Source organism: Dicentrarchus labrax, unplaced genomic scaffold (genome assembly GCF_905237075.1).
Source record: "Dicentrarchus labrax unplaced genomic scaffold, dlabrax2021, whole genome shotgun sequence".
Lineage (NCBI taxonomy): Eukaryota > Metazoa > Chordata > Actinopteri > Moronidae > Dicentrarchus > Dicentrarchus labrax.
Genome location: NW_026136715.1, coordinates 9,428,850 through 9,448,605, shown reverse-complemented (window position 1 = coordinate 9,448,605; position 19,756 = coordinate 9,428,850). Strand labels below are relative to the sequence as shown.

The 19,756-nt window shown below is 39.2% G+C and overlaps 1 protein-coding gene across 2 annotated transcripts; it reads left to right on the top strand.

Moving 5' to 3' along the window:
• The first annotated feature begins 9,336 nt into the window (after positions 1–9,336).
• On the top strand, positions 9,337–19,756 carry ddx23 (DEAD (Asp-Glu-Ala-Asp) box polypeptide 23). Of its 2 annotated transcripts, none has more exons than XM_051423992.1 (17): positions 9,337–9,451; positions 10,238–10,389; positions 10,470–10,589; positions 11,232–11,325; positions 11,417–11,482; positions 11,572–11,710; positions 11,805–11,938; positions 12,742–12,854; positions 12,957–13,100; positions 13,285–13,510; positions 13,736–13,881; positions 14,001–14,178; positions 15,337–15,579; positions 15,674–15,825; positions 15,918–16,026; positions 16,921–17,095; positions 18,143–19,756. In XM_051423992.1, exons 2-17 carry the CDS (start codon positions 10,238–10,240, stop codon positions 18,364–18,366), a joined length of 2,415 nt encoding a protein of 804 aa, XP_051279952.1. In that variant the 5' UTR covers positions 9,337–9,451; the 3' UTR covers positions 18,367–19,756. The 2 variants fall into 2 exon arrangements, with proteins under 2 accessions (XP_051279952.1, XP_051279953.1); XM_051423993.1 differs by lacking the exon at positions 9,337–9,451 and adding an exon at positions 9,507–9,528.

Below are 19,756 nucleotides of genomic sequence, written 5' to 3'. Positions count from 1 at the left end.
CAGATACATGCACACATTTATCAAAAACTGGCCAATACATTACATGTCCATGTAAATCAGATAAACCTCTAACAAAGGCATAGCCTGTCATCCATGTCAGGTTGCTCCAAGGCATGATTATACTGCATGACCATGTGCAATTCAAGCCCTGCCAGGGGTATTTGACAGAGACCGCAGGTTTCTGGATAAAGTTATTTAGATTTTTGTGCTTGTTTTGACTATGTTTTCTTTTTTAAAAACTTTATCTGTATTGTTTTCGTTTTAGTAATAAGAGAAATGAAAAGGACAGACTATATAATAAAAGATGAAGTTAATGGGGAGGAACAGGTCTATACAGTCTATGTAGACAACATTACTGTTTATGCCCTTTTTTTATGGTATTTATATATTAACCTTTTTCCGCAACAATCTTCTGTAATTTAAACTCAATCAATCCCTCTAGGATTTGGTTTTTTTTAATTGTTGTGGCTTAAAAAGTCAGATTTCACTTCATCTTTTCTTAAAAACAAAAATGCTGTACACATTACCATGTTCTTCTTTCATTTCTTTTGCATTTAAATCGTTTTTGCATAATTTATTAAAATTCCAAGCCAATTTGTTCCAGTTTGAATAAAAGCACTCGTAGTTTGTTGACGTATAACTCAACGCTGTACGTGGGGGGACTGCTATGATCAAACTCGCAGTAACTACAAAGATTGGTCAAATTTGTCAAACGTTGCTGTGATTAGACAAATTTGCGGAAGGTCGTTGGGATTGGGAGGATTTGCTTTAACGTTGACATCGCAACTTCCTGGATGGACCGGTGCCATTTGTCAGATTCTTCAGGATATCGTCCACAATGGTCAGCCATTGTTTGCGACCTTGAGACAGTTATTTGCAGCGACACTGGACTCTCTTTATATAATAATGTCAACTAAATGATAAATGCACTCATGGTTTTTGTATTTCATCGGCCAGGATAATTTATAGCCTATTTAATAGTTATTAACAACAGTTTACACAACTTTTTAGTGGATAGAAAAAAAGGAGAAAGTCCTAAGTTTAAACATTTTTATGAACTATTTCATTATGTCTGATTTTAGGTGTTCCAGCCCCCTCAGCACCCCTGCTTCCAGCGCCCATGGTACTTTGTGGCCTTCTTTCCGGCAGCGAGGAGAATCTACTATCGGTCTCCTTCCATGAGTCCCAAATATAAAGCAAGGCAGGATCGGGGGATTTCGTATCCCAATACCTCACACAGAGCAGAATGTCTATTAAAGGTTGTATTTATTGCTCCAAAAAATGTGTGTGTGGTTCGGCTCCATGTGGTCACGTAAAGTCTCCAGCGATGGTTGTTGAATTTTCCTTTGTTTACTTTTAATTTTGGGTGCGATGAAGTACCGAATTTGATTCTTCCAAATAAATTCTCTCCATCAGATGTAGAAAAGGGAGGCTGCTTGCTCCATTTCCTGGGATGAAATTGTTTTTATTTTGCTTAAATTTTTTTCATTTGCTGTTATAACATATATATTTGGTGTAATTAAATGTATTTTTACTTGAGTAAGAAAATGAAAACCTGAATCCAAAAGAGAAACACTGCTGATTTACTGATAAAATGTCCAAGACAATTTCTAAAAAATCCCTCCGTTCTTAAATAAATAGATTTGTGCAATCCAACAATGACACATGTACTGACACTGACATATTCAATGTAAACTAATAAACAGGTCAGCAGCAAGTGATCTGTACAGTCTAGACATTGGTCCCCTCCTCTCTGGATGGATAGGTGCCTGCAGCAGAGACGGTGAGACCGTCGAGGATCAGTAGCGGGAACCAGAGGGAGGATGATTTAGGGGAGAGTGCTGCCATCTAAAACCCTCTCAGGGAGTCAGAGAAAATGGTTGCAGTGCAGTGTGGCTCATTACCACATAAGCACATCATCTATCAGACATGGCAGTGCAGACACACATAAAAACACACATGTGATGCCGTCTCACACACATTTGCACAATCAACCTATCAGACCTCTCCAGCACGACAGCGGCAAAGAGAAGGAAGGAAAAGGGGAGACGGTGAGAGGGGATGGGGGGTTTGCAAAGCTATGCTGCCTGGTTACTGATGAGCTATCTGCAGACTGACATATAGGTTACATTCCCTTATATGCCTGTGCACACTCAACACACACACACACACACACACACACACACACACACAACATAACAGTGAGCTTTGCCACAGCTGCTCTGACAGTGTCATAACTCCTGTCTCTGGATGGAAAATGGGGTTGTATGTCAGAGGCTCAGCTGGCCACCGAGTGACATTCTCCAGTGCCCCATATGGGTATCTGCCTCTCTGTGGTCTCTCTCCGCATATTGTTTTTGTACAATTTTACTATCTACTGTATGTCTGCATAAGCCACGCACTTAAAAGCACACAGCTTATGCTTTAAAGCATTTTGGATAATATGTGTTTTTGGTTTTTTTTGTCAATAGTTTACTCTTTTTGTTTGTTAGTTTTATAGTTAAAGGTCCATTGTGTAACATTCAGGAGCACCTGTTGGCAGAAATATAATATAAAATTGATAGGTATGTTTTCAATAGTGTATAATCGGCTAATAATAAGAATTGTTGTGTTTTCATTGCCTTAGAATGAGTTGTTTTTATCTACAGACGCCGCGGGTCGCCTTGTGTTGAAGCCGGCAAAGACTCATGTTCGTACGGTCAATATAAGCTATGTTAGCTTAGCATAGCATAAAGATTGTAAATGGTTGTAAATGTAAATTAAATGTAATAGGTTTGAAGAAAAGACAAGTTGTTTTTTACAGGGGATAAGGCGTCACATTATTTCTTGGCCGTGAGCATGTTTATCAGCAAGCTTTAGAGGTGCCTTTGGCCGAAACCTTTGGAGAGAGCAGGTAGAGACAGAGTTGTATTATATATAGAGTTATAACAACGTGTACCACCCCAGAAAATATCAGGCTCTCTAATTATGTTAAAATACAGTAGCGTAGGCCGACGTTATTCAGCTACAGAGAGTTCCTGCAGGTTTATTCCTAATAAGAAGATTTACAGTTGACTGTTCTGAAAGGAACCGGTTCAAGAACCAGATCTCCTGGTTCACACATCTCAATAGTTCCCGTGTGGAGCCACGATTGCAGCGATTTTGAACCCTCCATTCACTATCTTGCTAGCACATTTTAGCTCGTAACTAATCACAGATACGTTTGAGATACACGCACAAATAATATTGCAAAACGTATTTTAATTACATTTTAGGGATATCATAGTAGTTTATAGATAGATTATAGATTATGATTATTGATATTATATGTTTTTTTTTTATGTTTACGAGATTCCTCTGCGTACCACTTGGTGCAGTTTGAGAACCAGTAATATATACGTATCATTTTCTTATCTTACTCTTAGAAAAAAACAAACAAATAATCATATTTTCCCAAATTACAAACTATTCCTCTAAACAGCCAGTTTAGTTTTTCAAATACAAGCTGTCATTTTGTCCTTTATTCATTGTACAGTTATGATTATTTCTCCCCTCTAAGATTTTTTCCATGAGTCTGAATTGAATTGTCGTCTCTCTTTTACACAGAAGACCAGACGTCAGCAGCCAGAACCGGCACAAAAATAACAACAATCAAAGCTGAATTCCTCTGATTGTACTGGACTTATTGAAGTTTCTTTGAATCAATCCATCCCTTTCTGTCTGATTGCTCAGTCCAAAGCTGTTCTGATGTGACAGGTTCAGGCAGCAGGGCAGCTCTCTCTCAGCCTGTGTATCTATGTGCTTACGGCTACTCAACGAGGCACACAGACATCAGCAGACAGCATACAACGCAGCCTTTCTATAGCCCCAACCCCTAAGGACTGGCTCTCATTAATATTAACCATATTAAGCTGTATTAGCATTTGCATACAGTGCTTGAAAATCAAATATTCAATAAATACGAGGCTTCATCTGTGTGTGTTTTCAATTAAATATTTGTATTACTGCTGTAAATTCTGTCTTTCAACCAAGTTTCTTTGTCTCGTGTGTGTGTTTCTCTGTCTTTATCTGTTTGTGGGTGTGTCTGGAAGTACTGTATTTGCAGCTAAAGGCATCCATGCGTGATGATGTACATGTGAATTGGTGTATGAATGTGTGTCAGTGTGTGCAGTGTATACTAAGCAGTTTATCTCGTCTGCTCTGCATATATTCTTGCTCCCAAGTGCAGCGAGGTGAGCCAGCTTCACGCACACCCAGGTCTGCTGGAATGATAAGGTGTCCCCCGCCAGAGGTAAATAGACTCCCCTGGTACAACTGTCCCGTTCCCCCCTCTCTCCTCATCTTCCATAATTACCCCCCCCCCAAGAAACCCCCAATTTACCCACACTCTTCACCTTCAGCATGATCTACCCCCTCCCTCTTCATGCCCACGTGCCCCGTTTGGCACACCCTGAGGGCATGTCAAGAGTCACTGCTCTTCTAGCGCTTTAATTAGACAACCCATGCCTGGCATCGGGAATATGGGGGGAAGGGAGCCCAGGCTGGGGCACACGAGGTGCTCGGGATGGGGGTCGACTGTAGTTGGGAGTTGGGGGGATGAGGTTTACTGTTAGAGATGTGGTGTGTGCACATCTGGATAACAGTTAAACACATCTGTGTCATCTAGCCATGAGACCCCAGCAAAAATCTGTGTCTAGGACTAAATAATTGCTGATCAGGGCAGTCATTTTCATGTTATATCTTTAAATCGAAAGTGTTTTGGCCCCAAGAACTGACTGTAAACAACACAATTTATCAGTACTCTAATGATGATCTCTGCGCTTGCACAAGCCCTTACTTCAAATGTCAATAGTCAGCCGTTAGAGATCAGAATTAGGTAATCATCATCATTACACAATGCTGGTTGAAAGCAGGTCAGCTTCTTGAGCTGCAGAATCAATAATTGGCCATGACAAAAACAAAACATGTAGAGCAATGGACCTTATGAAATAAAATACATTTAAATGTAAAATTACAGAAATAATTTGTTATTTTTCCACTTATAAAACATTTCCCCCCATTTAATGAATAAATATTCCCCCTCAAGGACATTAAACACACCTAATTAATTAAAAGATTAATAAGAAAGTAGCTGAATGGATTTTTGTGCTGGAGAGTCATTAATTAATTGTGTGTCAGTGTGTGTTTATCTCATGTCTCTCCTCATCTTCTGCCTCTTGTCACTGTCACTCCAAAAAATAAGTTCAGAGAATGAAGAAATGACAAAGTAGTGATAATAAGTGTATATTTGAGATTCACCTGAATCCTCCTTCTATGCACAACTCGCAATTGTAGACCTATTGTATAAGACAAGATCCTGACGGCAAAACGTAGGGTAGTCATGGCAACAGTGAAGCGTAACGTATCAAGACGGTGTGTTTGTGTGTGAGTGAGGTATGTCAGCGCATGGCAGACACACAAAATGTCACAAGCATTGAATAGAAATTTATATTGATATTTCTCAAACTGCTGCAAAAAGGATATAAATCATAAACTCTAATCACTCATTCGTTAGTTGTGATGAAGCAGAACACATAATTATAATATTACATTTACAGGAATATCTAATGTCTATACTCTATTAATGAACCATGTTTCTGTATTTTGTTTACATGATTACTACTTCTGTGCAAATGTTATACATTAAATATGCAGGCCACCACAAATAACACAAAGATCATGAAAAGTACATTTTACAACATGTTTAATGCAGTTTTTAAATATATGAAACACTTAAGACATAACACACTTCCACAATTTAAAGAAAATCATATTATTCACATTATTTTATCAAAACTGCATTGTTTTTGTCCATGTTCTTTATCAAATGAACACGACAACAGCATGGTATTGAGCGACTTAAAGACCCTGCACATCCACACAGGTGTCATTCTGGCTCATTAGACCTCTACAGGAGGGGGATGGATATCAACAGTTATGTGAGGTGACCAAAGTTGATGCACTGAAAGGAACGATAAAGGTGTAAACTGTCCCAGGTGTAACAAAACTGGAGAGTGACGGAGATGTCAATCAAGCACTCTACACATTCACAGTGAAAACACTGCCAGTACAATGTGTGGATAGAGACTTTAAACACTTACTGCATTGGTGTAAAAACTCTGGTCATCAAGGAAAGAAATAAAAACTAAATCTAAACATGATTAATCAGCAAAAAAGTGTGACGGTGACAGATACTTCATTCTCTGCTGATTGCTTCTCATTAAAGGTCCAGTTTGTAACATTTAGTAGGATCTATTGGCAGAAATCGGATATAATATTCACATATATGTTTTCATTAGTTGTCTAATCACCTGAAAATAAGAATTGTCGTGTTTTTGTGACCTTAGAATGAGATGTTTTTATCTTTTTATCAGCCACCAAACACTGGCTGTAGGTAGGCCCCTTCGCATTTTTCGAGGCCACCATAGTTTCTCCTTTGCGCTTTACAGTCCTGTTCTCATTCCCAGGTCGTCAAACACAGATGCGAGCGGTGTTCAGTTAGTTGTGATCTGCAACTCCAGCACTGGATGCCTCTAAATCCTCCACACTGGTCCTTTAAGCTTATAAACCTCTCCAGTTAATTTCAGACCTGCGATTCTGCACCTGCCCACCAGGTGTCTGCAGTTCTCCCATCTACTCATCAGCTGATTAAATACCTGTTTAGCACACCTTCTCCTCATTAGTGCGAGTGGTATTTGTACTAATCTGTGAGCCACTACTCCTAGCAGACTGTCTGTAGTGCCATAGTAGTCCAGTCCCGACTATGCTCATAGGACTTCTCTACAGAAGACATTTCGACATGACACAGAAGGAAAAGTGTAAATAATAAAACAAATAAATAAATAATGGTTTAATTCCATTTAGCAGTCCCTCCAGTAAAGTTGCAGTTGCAACAATTAACGCAAATTCAACCAACCAATCAATCATAGCAGATCCCAGCGCAACAAACGTCACCAAACGACTAGTGATTTTATTCTCCATATAAACAAAGTTATGCCTTCATGTTTTCTGCTGCAATTTCAATGCATAAAAACCCTAAAAATATCTCCAAAGGTAAACAACCATGACTTTTTTTTTTAGAAAACCTTCCATGAAATCAGGCACACCATCATAGCTTATTGAGACCCTTGAATAGAAAAGAGCCACCGTTGATGTTATTACTAATGGCTGCGTTAGATGGGCGCAATCAGTCAGAGCAACTGGTTAATCCAGTGCAGTGTTGCCCACACTCTGGCAAGAGTCAGCAGCACATTTCTATCTTGTTGGTGGTCTTTAGATTTTAGATGTTCAGAGGCCCTAAAAAAAATAAAAATAATAATAAACTGAACCAGATTAACTTACATTAAAGACATATTAGTAGTTTGTGTGTGAGACAGAGAGAATTCATAATTCATTACAAGTGCAGCTTTCTTCCTCAGACTTTTATTCAGACTTATTTAGAATGTATTAAAAGCTAATCAGGGAAAAGACAAAGACATGCTAATGACCATGTTCAGCATATAAAACACAAATCTGACTTTTACTGTCGAACCAGTCTATTGTTTTCTTCTCCTGCATCTGTTTTGTTGTTTAAAGCATCTACTTTGATCTCTGTTCCTACTGAAACTGTTTCACCTTCAGAAGGGCTCCATAAATCTCTCTTGATCTCCCCGTGGATGAAAAGGCAGGTCCAGAATATGAATCAGCAACGGAGCCAATCCGGACTGTAGTCACGCATAGCAGCATCTAAAATGTCTTTTATCTGTCTGCAGGAGCGTGTACACACACACACACACACACACACACACACACACACACACACACACACACACACACACACACACACATACACTAGAGGATGGTTTAGATTACAGGAAAAACAAAGTCTGCTCTCTGCACTAACAGCACTTCTTGAATGTTAATCTGCTGCACTGTTTTTAAGTGGTACTCAGCAGACAGACCTATTTCATCATGGCAGCATTACAGTTTATGTTTAACAATAGACTGACAGTAGACCTGTGCTTGAGCTGATTCTAAGACGTTGGAAAGAGCCTCAAGCTCCTGCACTGAAAATGTGGAGGGAACACACGATGTAAATCGTTTGCTTGTGAAAAGACGCTGGGAAGAACTGAACTGGGGGAAAAGATTGTATGGTTAAGGAACAATATGTCCAGAAGGAGCCGCCTCGATTGAGAAAAGTATGATGGTTTTGTACAGTCGCTCTGAAATTGTTACCCACCACATTATTGTGAATTATTTTCTATTTTTTGTTATAAAACACAATAAAACTTGGCTGCAGCTCTTTTTGTGTTTTTCTTATGAATGCATTTCTCACTTTTAAATGTTTTAAAGTTTTCATCTTACTGTAAAGCTTCCAGATGAGTGCTATTAATTAGTATCTTCTTCTTGTTGTTATATGACAGATATAAACAGACAGATCTTCAATAACGAGCCATTAACTTTAGTAAAACTGCTGACTACAGGAGGACAGGGACTTTCATTTTACTGAGCTCGATAGTTATAGTCCAGCCTGAAGAGTCTATAAAGCCTAAAGCATTAGGTACTTCATCCATATTTAAAACAACTATGCACCAAAGCAGTGATTTAAGTATGACCAACAACAATTATCACTTAAGGTTAATGACATTTCTCACATTTTCTTTTATGTGGACAATTTAAATTCATTTGTTTACATGATAAATATGATCATTCTTACAGGTAAATATCATATTCACTGTTGTAAATGGAAAAATAGCAAGCCGTAGTTTTTTTAATTACTTTAAATTGTTTTTATTATCTGTTAAAAAAAATGTTATTCCAGCAAAAAGATTTGTGGGGATATTTTTGCTTATTTGCCCCTTTTTGTTTTGTCTTTTAATTTCTTGCTTCTCATTTCTTATTTATGCCTGAAGATTTAAGTGTCTATTTTATGTCTCCACATGTTATTATTCTCATAAATCTCCCTATTTTTGTTGTCGTGTTGTACCATAAAGTCTGTATTCTCCACGAGTTCCTGTATGTTTGTTATTGTTTGTATTAAATATATAAAAACAACAACAACGTTTGGTTGTTAACTGCCTGAAATAGGCAGAATAAATACACACGTGATAGTATCAAAGTCTACTACAGTTTATATAAAACTGCTTAATTGAAACGCGGTTGCCACCTTGTGCCTGAAAGCTAAAATTACATACAGACGGATAAAATTATTAGTTTCGGTCAGGCACTTAGGTGTCCATGTGCCAAACAATCGGGGCCTTGAGAAAACACATCCATTTTTGATGGGAAATGTAGTTTAAACGAGCCGTTCTCTCCACCGTGTCAGACTGCGTATGGAACGCTGAGTACTACGACTCCCAGAAGCCCCCTCGCAGGCTTCAGCTCGTGTGTCGGAGCGATATGGCGTCTTCTTGAAACGCAGATAAATCGTGTTTTAAGTTTTAAGTAATTTAAGGTACGTTTTTAAAAAAAATATCGTGAACTACAAAACTGAACCGCTGCGTTTTAATAAAGCGCGAACGGTTGACTTGTGTGAGTTTTGTTTGTCGCGTGTTTTGACGCTTTGTTGACGATAATTAGCCTTTTTTTTTTTGCTAAATCGATAGCTAACGTAAAGAGCTAGCTGGTGCTCAGCGTTCAATCTGCATTGTGTCTGAAACTATCAGTGTATGCGGGGTTTCTCTTTGTTTTAAATATTAGTTAGTGGTCTAAAAACAGGCTTCTTTATCCCAGAGGGGAATTAGTTTTGCAGTGAACGTAAAATATAATGTATTTTTATTGTAAAACATGTTTAAAAACCATACAAGCAGCACTAAACATGCTTAGTAAACATCGCTTGTAATACTTTTTATCCTGCGTGTTTAGATTTTTATGATTGGTTATCAATTACCCAGCTGGTTTCTAATAGCCACCTGAGTATTTCCTGTAATAACCTGCTGTTTTTTGGCTTTTAATCCATTTTCAAATGAACTTAAACTAAATGTTTGGGGTTTTTTTGGGACACACACAATGACCTGAAATGTTTCTGTCTCTACTAAGATTTATCTAGGAGGAAAAACTTAAAGTTAATGTTTAAATTTAATGTCCCAAATTCCAGTGCTGCTGTATAACTGCAGCTCAGTAACTCATATCCTCTCAAAACAAATAATAAACAAGGCAAAACCTCCTCAAGTGAATGTCACATAACATTAAAGTTCATGACAAAGCCACTCACACGTGTTTTTTTTTGTGTGTTTTGCAGATGGCGGCTGACTCCACAGACAAGAAGGATGCTGAATCTTCAGGGACCAAAGACCGAGAGAGGAAAAGCAGCCGAGAGCGGGATCGTAAACCCTCACCTGCACGCAAACGCCATCGCTCTCGTGAACGAAATCGCTCTAAATCTGCGGAAAGGTAACGTAAACGTGAAAGGGGGCTGTCTGATGTTAAAATGTCACAATACGTTAAACATTGTATTTGTGTTATAATGACAGAGACCGACGCATGAAAGACAAGGATAGAGACAAGGAACGCGACCGAGACAAGGACAGAGAGAGGGGCCGGAAGGACAGAGATGGCCATCGACGGGATAAAGATCGCAGCAAGAGGTCCAGGTATGTGAATGCAGAAACATACACTTTTGTGAGATGGAGACGGATCATGCCATATCTGAGTTATTGTAGTTAGTAGTTTCTTTCAGCTCTGATTTATGTGATTTGGTGCTTAATGATGCGAGATGCCTGTGAAACATTTATGCCTCAAGTCAGCCAAAGTCGTTCTGCTGACATGAACACTTGGGAGTCATAAACATGGGAATCTTTCCCGTCCATCCTCTTACACATGAATAATGTGTTACTCCACATTACGCCAAGAAGACCAACTGTCTGTAGTGAGTTTTTAGACGCGCTTTCATGCAAAAAAAAAAAAAAAAAGTTTAATTCTCTTGAGCAACAGCTGCAAAATGGTCAAATTTCATCACATTCACTACTAAAATAAATGATAACATTACTGCTGTCAGAAAGCCAGTTGGGGTTTATTCTCTATGATGCTGCACTTTCTCCTTTTGTTGCTGTTTTATTATTAAACATGGGAATATTTTGACGTGCGCTTGAATGGAGGAACTGTCACTAAAACATTACAAATATAATTATTATGTGTTGCATTAAGTGTATTTTTTCTTTTAAATTAAGTAAAATAAACAATGAATGAGGTTGATTACACCTGTTTGAATTCAGTCTGTCTCTTTCCTTTTAAAGAAGTCTGTCACCCAAATCTAAGGATGCCAAATTAAAGAGAGAGAGGGATATAAAAACAGAAGAGGAGGAAGATGAGAAAAAGAAGAAAGAGAAGGTAAGAATCTGGTTTGGTTGAATCTCTTTCATCATCAAATTCTTTCTCAGGTTGTTATTTTGGGTGTTTGAGCTGTGTCGTCTCTGTTCAGGCCCAGCCGTTGTCTCTGGAAGAGCTTCTCGCCAAGAAGAAGGCAGAAGAGGAAGCGGAGGCAAAGGTGAGACGTTTTGAAGTTCACATTTTCTGCAACTTTTTCTCAAAGATTACTATTTTTTTCTCACTGTTTTTATTTTTTGTGCTTTTCAGCCCAAGTTCCTCTCTAAGGCAGAGCGAGAGGCCGAGGCTATAAAACGGAGGGAGCAACAGACGGAGGAAAGGAGGAGGTTGTTGGAAGAGGAGAGGAAGAAAAGAAGGATGTTCCAGGACATGGGGAGAAAAATGTTGGGTGTGTATCAGCCTCCGGTTCATTCAGTTTCTATTAAACGCTCTGTGTGCCGTTTGTAGAAGCGTAATGATCCTAACTGAGAGTTTGTTTACAGAGGATCCCCAGGAAAGGGAGAGACGAGAGCGAAGAGAGCGAATGGAGCGAGAGAACAACGGGAATGAAGATGATGATGGACGACAAAAGCTCAGAGAGGAGAAAGATAAAAGCAAAGAACTCCACGCCATCAAGGTTAGTCTCAAGAGAAACTGAACTTCTGTGTGGAGCGGATGAAAACGTGCTTGTGACCATTGATGTTAAATGTTTGTATGTATTTGCATTAAACTGGGTCTTAAGTCCCATTTGGACTGGATTTATGCCGTCTGAAGTCCGTATTTATTTCATCCCTGTCGTAGTAATAATTTCAGCCATAATTACCAACTGTTTTTCACCAAATTAGTTGGTCCTCCGGTAGTTTAAATTCCATCCAGAGGAACATCCTTTAAAGTGAATCTTTGAGTTTTTTCCAGGGGAAATTGGACATTTATGAGAAAATCAGGGAATTTAAAAATGTTTATTCAGATCCGATAGATGGAAACAACGACCAACTCATTAAATGTGCAGTTTTTGTAATGTCAGCCACAGGACTGGTATTCTCTTCGGGGTCGATGTCGATGTCTATTAGACACCCTGTAATTTCACAATGGTCAAAATGCCACCCGGACCGATGAGCTCTTTTATCGAGGAGCTGTAATTTGAATCCTGTTTCAGTGAGGCTTTCATTTGTTTGGGCAGATTGGGATTATCTGATTCACCTTCATCTTGTATGAGTGTGCAATAAGCAATAATACTGTATTTGTATTTGTCTGATATCTGAATAACCATCTGAGTAACCTTTATGTTAAATCTCACTATGGATGACCTAGTAACATTTCTGTAAAACACAACAAGAACATTATTTGTCTAAATGTTGACCTGTGGAGTCTAAAACATGATCAAACCATTAAAACATTGAAATTATGTAATTTACCACGATACTTATCTGATCTTTACAGGAGCGTTACCTTGGTGGGCTCAAGAAACGCCGGAGAACTCGTCACTTGAATGACAGGAAGTTTGTGTTTGAGTGGGATGCTTCTGAAGACACTTCAGTCGACTACAACCCGATGTGAGTCAACATTTATCACTGGAACACGTCGCTCTTTAATCGAAGCAGGTCTTTGATTTGTAAGAATGTGTATAAGCCTGATGTTCTCCGTCTGTCTCCCAGTTACAAAGAAAAGCATCATGTGCAGCTGTACGGACGAGGCTTCATCGCTGGCATCGACTTGAAGCAGCAGAAAAGAGAGCAGTCACGTTTCTATGGTGACCTGATGGAGAAAAGGCGAACGCTGGAAGAGAAGGAGCAGGAGGAGTGAGTAAAACATAGACACTGTCAGTTTGTTTGTGGCTTTAAGGAGCAAACTTGATCCACATAGTAAAGCTGAGTTTATTAAATAAAACTGACTGGAAAGGTAGAAAATAAGTGACTCAACAACCTACTGACAGTTACTCCTTCACTTTCCTTCTGTCCAATCTTTACTCTCAACTTCTCTCAGGACACGACTGAAGAAGATGCGTAAGAAGGAAGCCAAGCAGCGCTGGGACGACAGACATTGGTCTCAGAAGAAGCTGGACGAGATGACGGACAGAGACTGGCGAATCTTCAGGGAGGACTACAGCATCACCACGAAGGGAGGAAAGATCCCGAACCCCATCAGGAACTGGAAGGAGTATTCGCTGCCTGCACACATCGTGGAGGTCATCGACAAATGCGGCTACAAGGTTAGCTCGCTGTGCACGTTTTCTTAAGAGGAATACAGAGTGGGGGAGTTTTTGATTGATTTGTGTAACCTTTGAAAAGCAAATACTTACAAATCTTTGAAAAAAGGATTGAAATAGTTGGAATTAATTAGTTTTTAGTCTTCAAACTGATCTCACCTGACTGTCTTTCACTATCTTTGGTCAATTTAATGACTAATAATGACTTTTTTCTCTCTTAAACTCCAGGATCCGACACCTATTCAGAGGCAGGCCATTCCTATTGGTTTACAGAACCGTGACATCATTGGTGTGGCTGAGACTGGTAGCGGTAAAACAGCTGCTTTCCTGATTCCACTGCTTGTCTGGATCACCACCTTGCCAAAGATTGAAAGGTAACACAGCTCAGGCTCAGATTATATCAAGTAAACCCGCTAATAATGTGCCAATAAATGTTGTTACTCACACAACCGTCTGTTACATCCCTCTTCTCTCTGATTGGCTCTTTGTGCAGGATTGAAGACTCAGATCAGGGTCCTTATGCTGTGATCTTGGCCCCGACACGTGAGTTGGCGCAGCAGATTGAAGAGGAGACCATAAAGTTTGGTAAACCACTCGGCATCCGCACAGTGGCTGTGATCGGAGGAATCTCCAGAGAGGACCAGGGCTTCCGTCTCAGGATGGGCTGCGAGGTGAAACATTCAGCTTGAACACTTGTGTTTCTTACTAGATCATCTAAGTGTTTAAAGTTAGCAGCAAGCACCAAATGGCACTGGTATCTGTTTTTAGCCTGAATATCAGTAACTCATTTGACACAGTAACCTGGTAATACTGAGTTCTGTTACTCTGTGTGAATGATCACAGCCTTGATTCATTGTGTTTGTAGCTAAATGTTGAATAGATAACGGAGAATACACACAGCCACGAGACACATACAGTTAGTTTCAGGGCAACTGATGTTCTTCTAGGTTATAAAAATCCTCACAGATAAACTTCCATGAATCTGCCTACATCAATCATTGAAAAAAGACTCTCCAATCTTGCCTGATAATCTTCACATTTGGACGTTTTCTTCAGTATCAAACTGATCCAGTGATAGTTGTCTGTAGATCCACAGGTACCACTAACAGCTAATTCCTCATACTTTTAATGGTGCAAATACGCCAAAAAGGCTTAAAATGTGGCCAACAGCAACTCACTGATTGCATGGCTACATTATATTTCCTGCTTGCATCCCCCCCTAAGTATTATTGGAGTTGTAGTTCATAGAACAAGATTATCTCAAATAGGAGTAAGAAAGAGGACAGAAGTAGAAATCACAAATCGTATCAAAATGGTTGTTATATCTCATAGAAACACACATATTTGTGGCATTTATAAGGATCCCAACTTACTCTGAAAATCAAAAACAAACTTATGGTATTACCATGTGAACTGGATATTCTGTCTAGATAAAGAAAAATGCTCGTTAATGAATTCACATGGTCGATCACACCGTTTATTCATATCAGGTGTAAATGCACCCTTGGATCCGATGTTATCCAGATAAAGTATCCAGATACAGATGACATGTTAATACTAGATGTAAATGTTTGCCCAAGACATTTAGAGTAAATAAATAGTGAAAACTGGGCAGAAAACAGTGTTTAAAGGGTTAAATAGTGGTAAAAATAGTTATATTTTGGTTTGTAGAAGTGATTCTTAGCAGCACTTAAGTTTACCAAACCTTTGCATATTAAACAAACATCATTTCAGACACTGTACACTCACAGATAATTTCACAAGGTGAAAGATGCTACGTACACATGACACACATAATTCACCAACTGTATGTTTTCTCCGTGTAACAGATTGTGATCGCCACCCCTGGTCGTCTGATCGACGTGCTGGAGAACCGGTACCTGGTCCTCGGCCGCTGCACATACGTGGTCCTGGATGAGGCCGATCGTATGATTGACATGGGCTTCGAGCCCGACGTCCAGAAGATTCTGGAGTACATCCCAGTGACCAATCAGAAACCAGACACTGAGGAGGCGGAGGACCCCGAGAAGATGATGATGAACTTTGAATCTGGAAAACATAAATACAGACAAGTATGTTTATCTGTCAGACATTTGCACACAAGACTTGTTTATTTGTGTATTTAAACTGTATTTATTTATTTATTTTGTTTTTTGCCCCTTTCAGACGGTCATGTTCACAGCTACTATGCCTCCAGCTGTGGAGAGGCTGGCCAGGAGCTACTTGAGGCGTCCTGCCGTGGTGTACATCGGGTCGGCTGGCAAACCTCACGAGAGAGTCGAACAGAAGGTGTTGCTCATGTCGGAGGGAGAGAAGAGGTGAGAGTGATTCGAACATCAAACTGTAAACATCAAACATCCTGTTTATTTTCTGTCGTACTGAGTTTGGTTGTGGTTTATTTGTGGTGCAGGAAGAAGCTCCTGGAGGTGTTGTCGCATGGCTTCGAGCCTCCAATCATCATCTTTGTCAACCAGAAGAAAGGTTGCGACGTGCTGGCCAAGTCTCTGGAGAAGATGGGGGTAAGTTACTGTAGATTTTAAAGCCTCTGAAAACTTAGTGTTCAGTATTTCTTTATAACATTAAGCTACATTGGTTAAGCCAAAAGCTAACTCCTGACTGGTGCATGGAGGATGTGACGAGCAAGAACAAAACCAGAAATCTTTCCTACAAAATACCTAAAACATGTAAGATCCCATCTCTAAGAGTAAGAAGCTGATTGAGGAAAATCAAATCAAATCAAGTTTATTTGTATAGCCCTTTACAATAGCCGAAAGGTACCCAAAGTGCTTTACAACAGAGCCATGTATATAACATACAAATACAATTTAAAGTGCTGCAGCTGATTTTCAGGGTCTTTAAAATCATCTTCTCCCTGCAGATGAGGCGATCAGATTTTATGAGGCTAGTTTTCGATCGCTGGTAAAAAGCTCTAAACCTCGAAGCTTCAGATTTTATTTCAGATTTGGTCGTCTCAGATTGCGTAAATGTATCAGCTTAATGTACTCTTCGTATTCAATCTTTCCATCATTCTAACAGCAGCTCTTTTTCACTACCATGAGCTGTGACATAAATGCACATTTAACAGGGTTTTTAATGTTTGTTTATTTTATTTCAGACATTCATGTTCCTCAGAGAATTAGACCTAAATGTTGCTAATGCTAACATCAAATTAAAATTCACTGTCATTGTGAGCATGTTAGTTCAAAGTAAAGCCTCATGTGGCTGTAGACTCTTATTCCTGTTTTAATGTAGTGACATTTTATCACAGATGTTTAGTATAGATGGAAATAAATCTGACACTATGAGAACCACTGGACTAAACCCTCTTTAAACGCCTGTCAGTCAACTGGATTTCCTAAAATACTGAAAATATGAAACAAAATTATAACGTCAGTCTTTTCTTCTTCACACAGTACAATGCTTGCACGCTGCACGGTGGCAAAGGCCAGGAACAGAGAGAGTTTGCGCTCTCCAATCTCAAGGCAGGAGCCAAAGATATCTTGGTGGCCACAGACGTTGCTGGTCGAGGTATCGATATCCACGACGTCTCCATGGTCCTTAACTATGACATGGCTAAGAACATTGAAGGTAAGAAGCCTCGTTCTGTCCGCACTGATTTTTCTTTATTGTCTGTATTTCTTCTTCACTTTCAACATACTACTGCTGGGTGCTATTGCTTCCTTTTCAAAATGAAATATTTAAAAAAATAGTTGTTTAAACACTATAAACTGACATAAAAGGCTCCAAATATAAGAATATAAGTATCCTATGAGATATTTCTCAAATGTTCTGTGGCACAAGAAGCAAATGATTTACTATTATTTGGGCCAGACTTTTTTTTTTTTTTTGAGAAATTGCGAGAATAAAGTCGTAACATTACGAGAATAAAGTAGTAATTTTATGAGAACTGTCAGCCTGTAGGCTCAGCCAGCAAAACTGTTTAACGACGAAATGATCAATACGTTAGTTTACCTGTTGACTGTACGACTGAGACAAACAGCGGCTGCTCGGCTCAGGGTGAGGCTGCTGATTGGTTGAGCTGGTCACGTCAGATCTTGATAACTGATAACTCAATCGAAGCTTTTTTCTCATTAAAACAAGTTTTATTCTCGTAATATTACAACTTTATTTTCGTAATTTCCAAAAGAATAAAATAATTTTTTCTCTTAGTCTGGCCCTAATACTCCGTTGTAGTTTACAGCGGTTGTTATTGCGGCGTATTAAAACAGGTATTCCGGCTTCATATCGCCCAGCACTACAACATACGTTTGTCTTGATAACATTTCATAACATACAATACACACAAATAATATGGGTGAAAAAATGTTGTATATTATTTTTGTGGTATGGTGTCGATTCTCAAAAAACACTTTGTGTTTAAACCCCCCTCGGCTAAAAAGCAGTGTTGTAAACGTGGGGCTATAATGTTGTTAAACTCAGATTTAACTTTTTTCATACTATAAAATCACTACTATAAAATCTCAATATATCGTCACACATTGAACCGTAACAGCTGTATCATGATACGTATTGTATTTCCAGATTCTTGCCACTACACAGCTCCAATAAAACACATGAAAGTTCTCTTCATGTTATTGTTTCACTCTAACTGTGCTTCCCCGCCCCCCTCTGCAGACTACATTCATCGTATCGGTCGTACGGGTCGTGCCGGTAAGAGCGGTGTGGCCTTGACCTTCCTCACCAAAGAGGACTCGGCGGTCTTCTACGACCTGAAGCAGGCTTTCCTCGAGAGCCCGGTCTCCACCTGCCCTCCGGAGCTGACCAACCACCCGGACGCTCAGCACAAACCTGGAACCATCCTGACCAAGAAGAGACGCGAGGAGACCATCTTTGCCTGATTTAGCCCCCCCCCTCCGTCTGTTATCGTACAGATTGTACTTTATCCACTGAACACACGCCTGGGGGTTCAGACTGTTGTATCTTTATACAAAACACATTTCTCCGTTTCGGTCTCAGGTTTATTTACACCAATTTCTCATGTTATTTTTCCTCCTTTGCTCCTATTACGTCAGTCAGAGTAACGCATTAACTGTTGCAGAAATCATCACGGCACTGGTTTTGGGATTGTAAAGGCTCAGTTTAAACATGTGTAAATGTTTGTTTTTTTGCTTCTTTATAAACAGGAGCCAGAATCAGTGATGATGTAACTGATCTGCACTGTATAAATGTTACTCTTCAGTTATCAAATGTGATAAATACCAGCCCTGATGTGAGCGTAGATGAGTGGTTAAGTGCTATATTGGGCATTTTTATTAATTCTCTGTCACCATAATTTGAGTTTCCTGACTGTTAGCGAGACCGATGCCAGAAGTGACGACCATTTCTTTTGCTTCAGATCCATCCTCTTGAGTCAATTCAGTGTTTTAAATATAAACATTTGTATGACGTGAATACAGCAGATTTAAGTAACACCTGGTTCGTAACTGTCTGAATAATGAATGTGAAAGAAACCGTTTTTTTTAATCTAAAATCATTGTTGAGTTGTTCTGATACCAGTATTGGAAATTCCTCCAAAACTCCCTAAAGTGCGGAATCGGGAATCGGCGAGTTCACGTGCATCCGATGCCACATAATGGTGCTGCTGCTAACCAGCAGTGTCCTGCTTGACATTTTTTTTCTTCCCAGGATAGTGAAATCATGACCCCACCCCATACTCTGAATCACAGGGTTTAACCTGAGTTGTGAAACAATGACTGCAATGGTACAGACTTATTAATATATGCTTATCTATTTTTTAACGCTCATGTATCAGATCAATACTCAAAGTTCAGGTATCAGGAAGGAACAAATTGTATTGAAACATCTCTAAAAATGAAATCTTCAAAAAGAGGAAATATTGAGGGCTCACACACAGAGGAGCAGGGTTAATGTGGAGTTTTGATTAAAAAATCTGTTTAATTCCTCATTCATCAACCAGTTTAAAAAAACAAATGGGTTTGATTTTTCATCAGGAGACGATACCTGAGTCTCACCTGTTGATGCAATCGTTCAGGTGTGTGTCCTGTTAGGATGACCGGGGTCAACAGGTGGTGGGAAGTGATCGGTGTCATATAAACATATCAAAAACAGAAAATGAAGGTAAACATTAACTCAAATGAAAAACCTACTGTACATATTGTTATTCATGTACATTGTTTTTAATTTGAGTTATCTTATGATGATTAATTAGAAGTAATTATGAACAAGCTCCTGTAACCAATAAAGGCTTTTAACCCGTGCTCCACATTA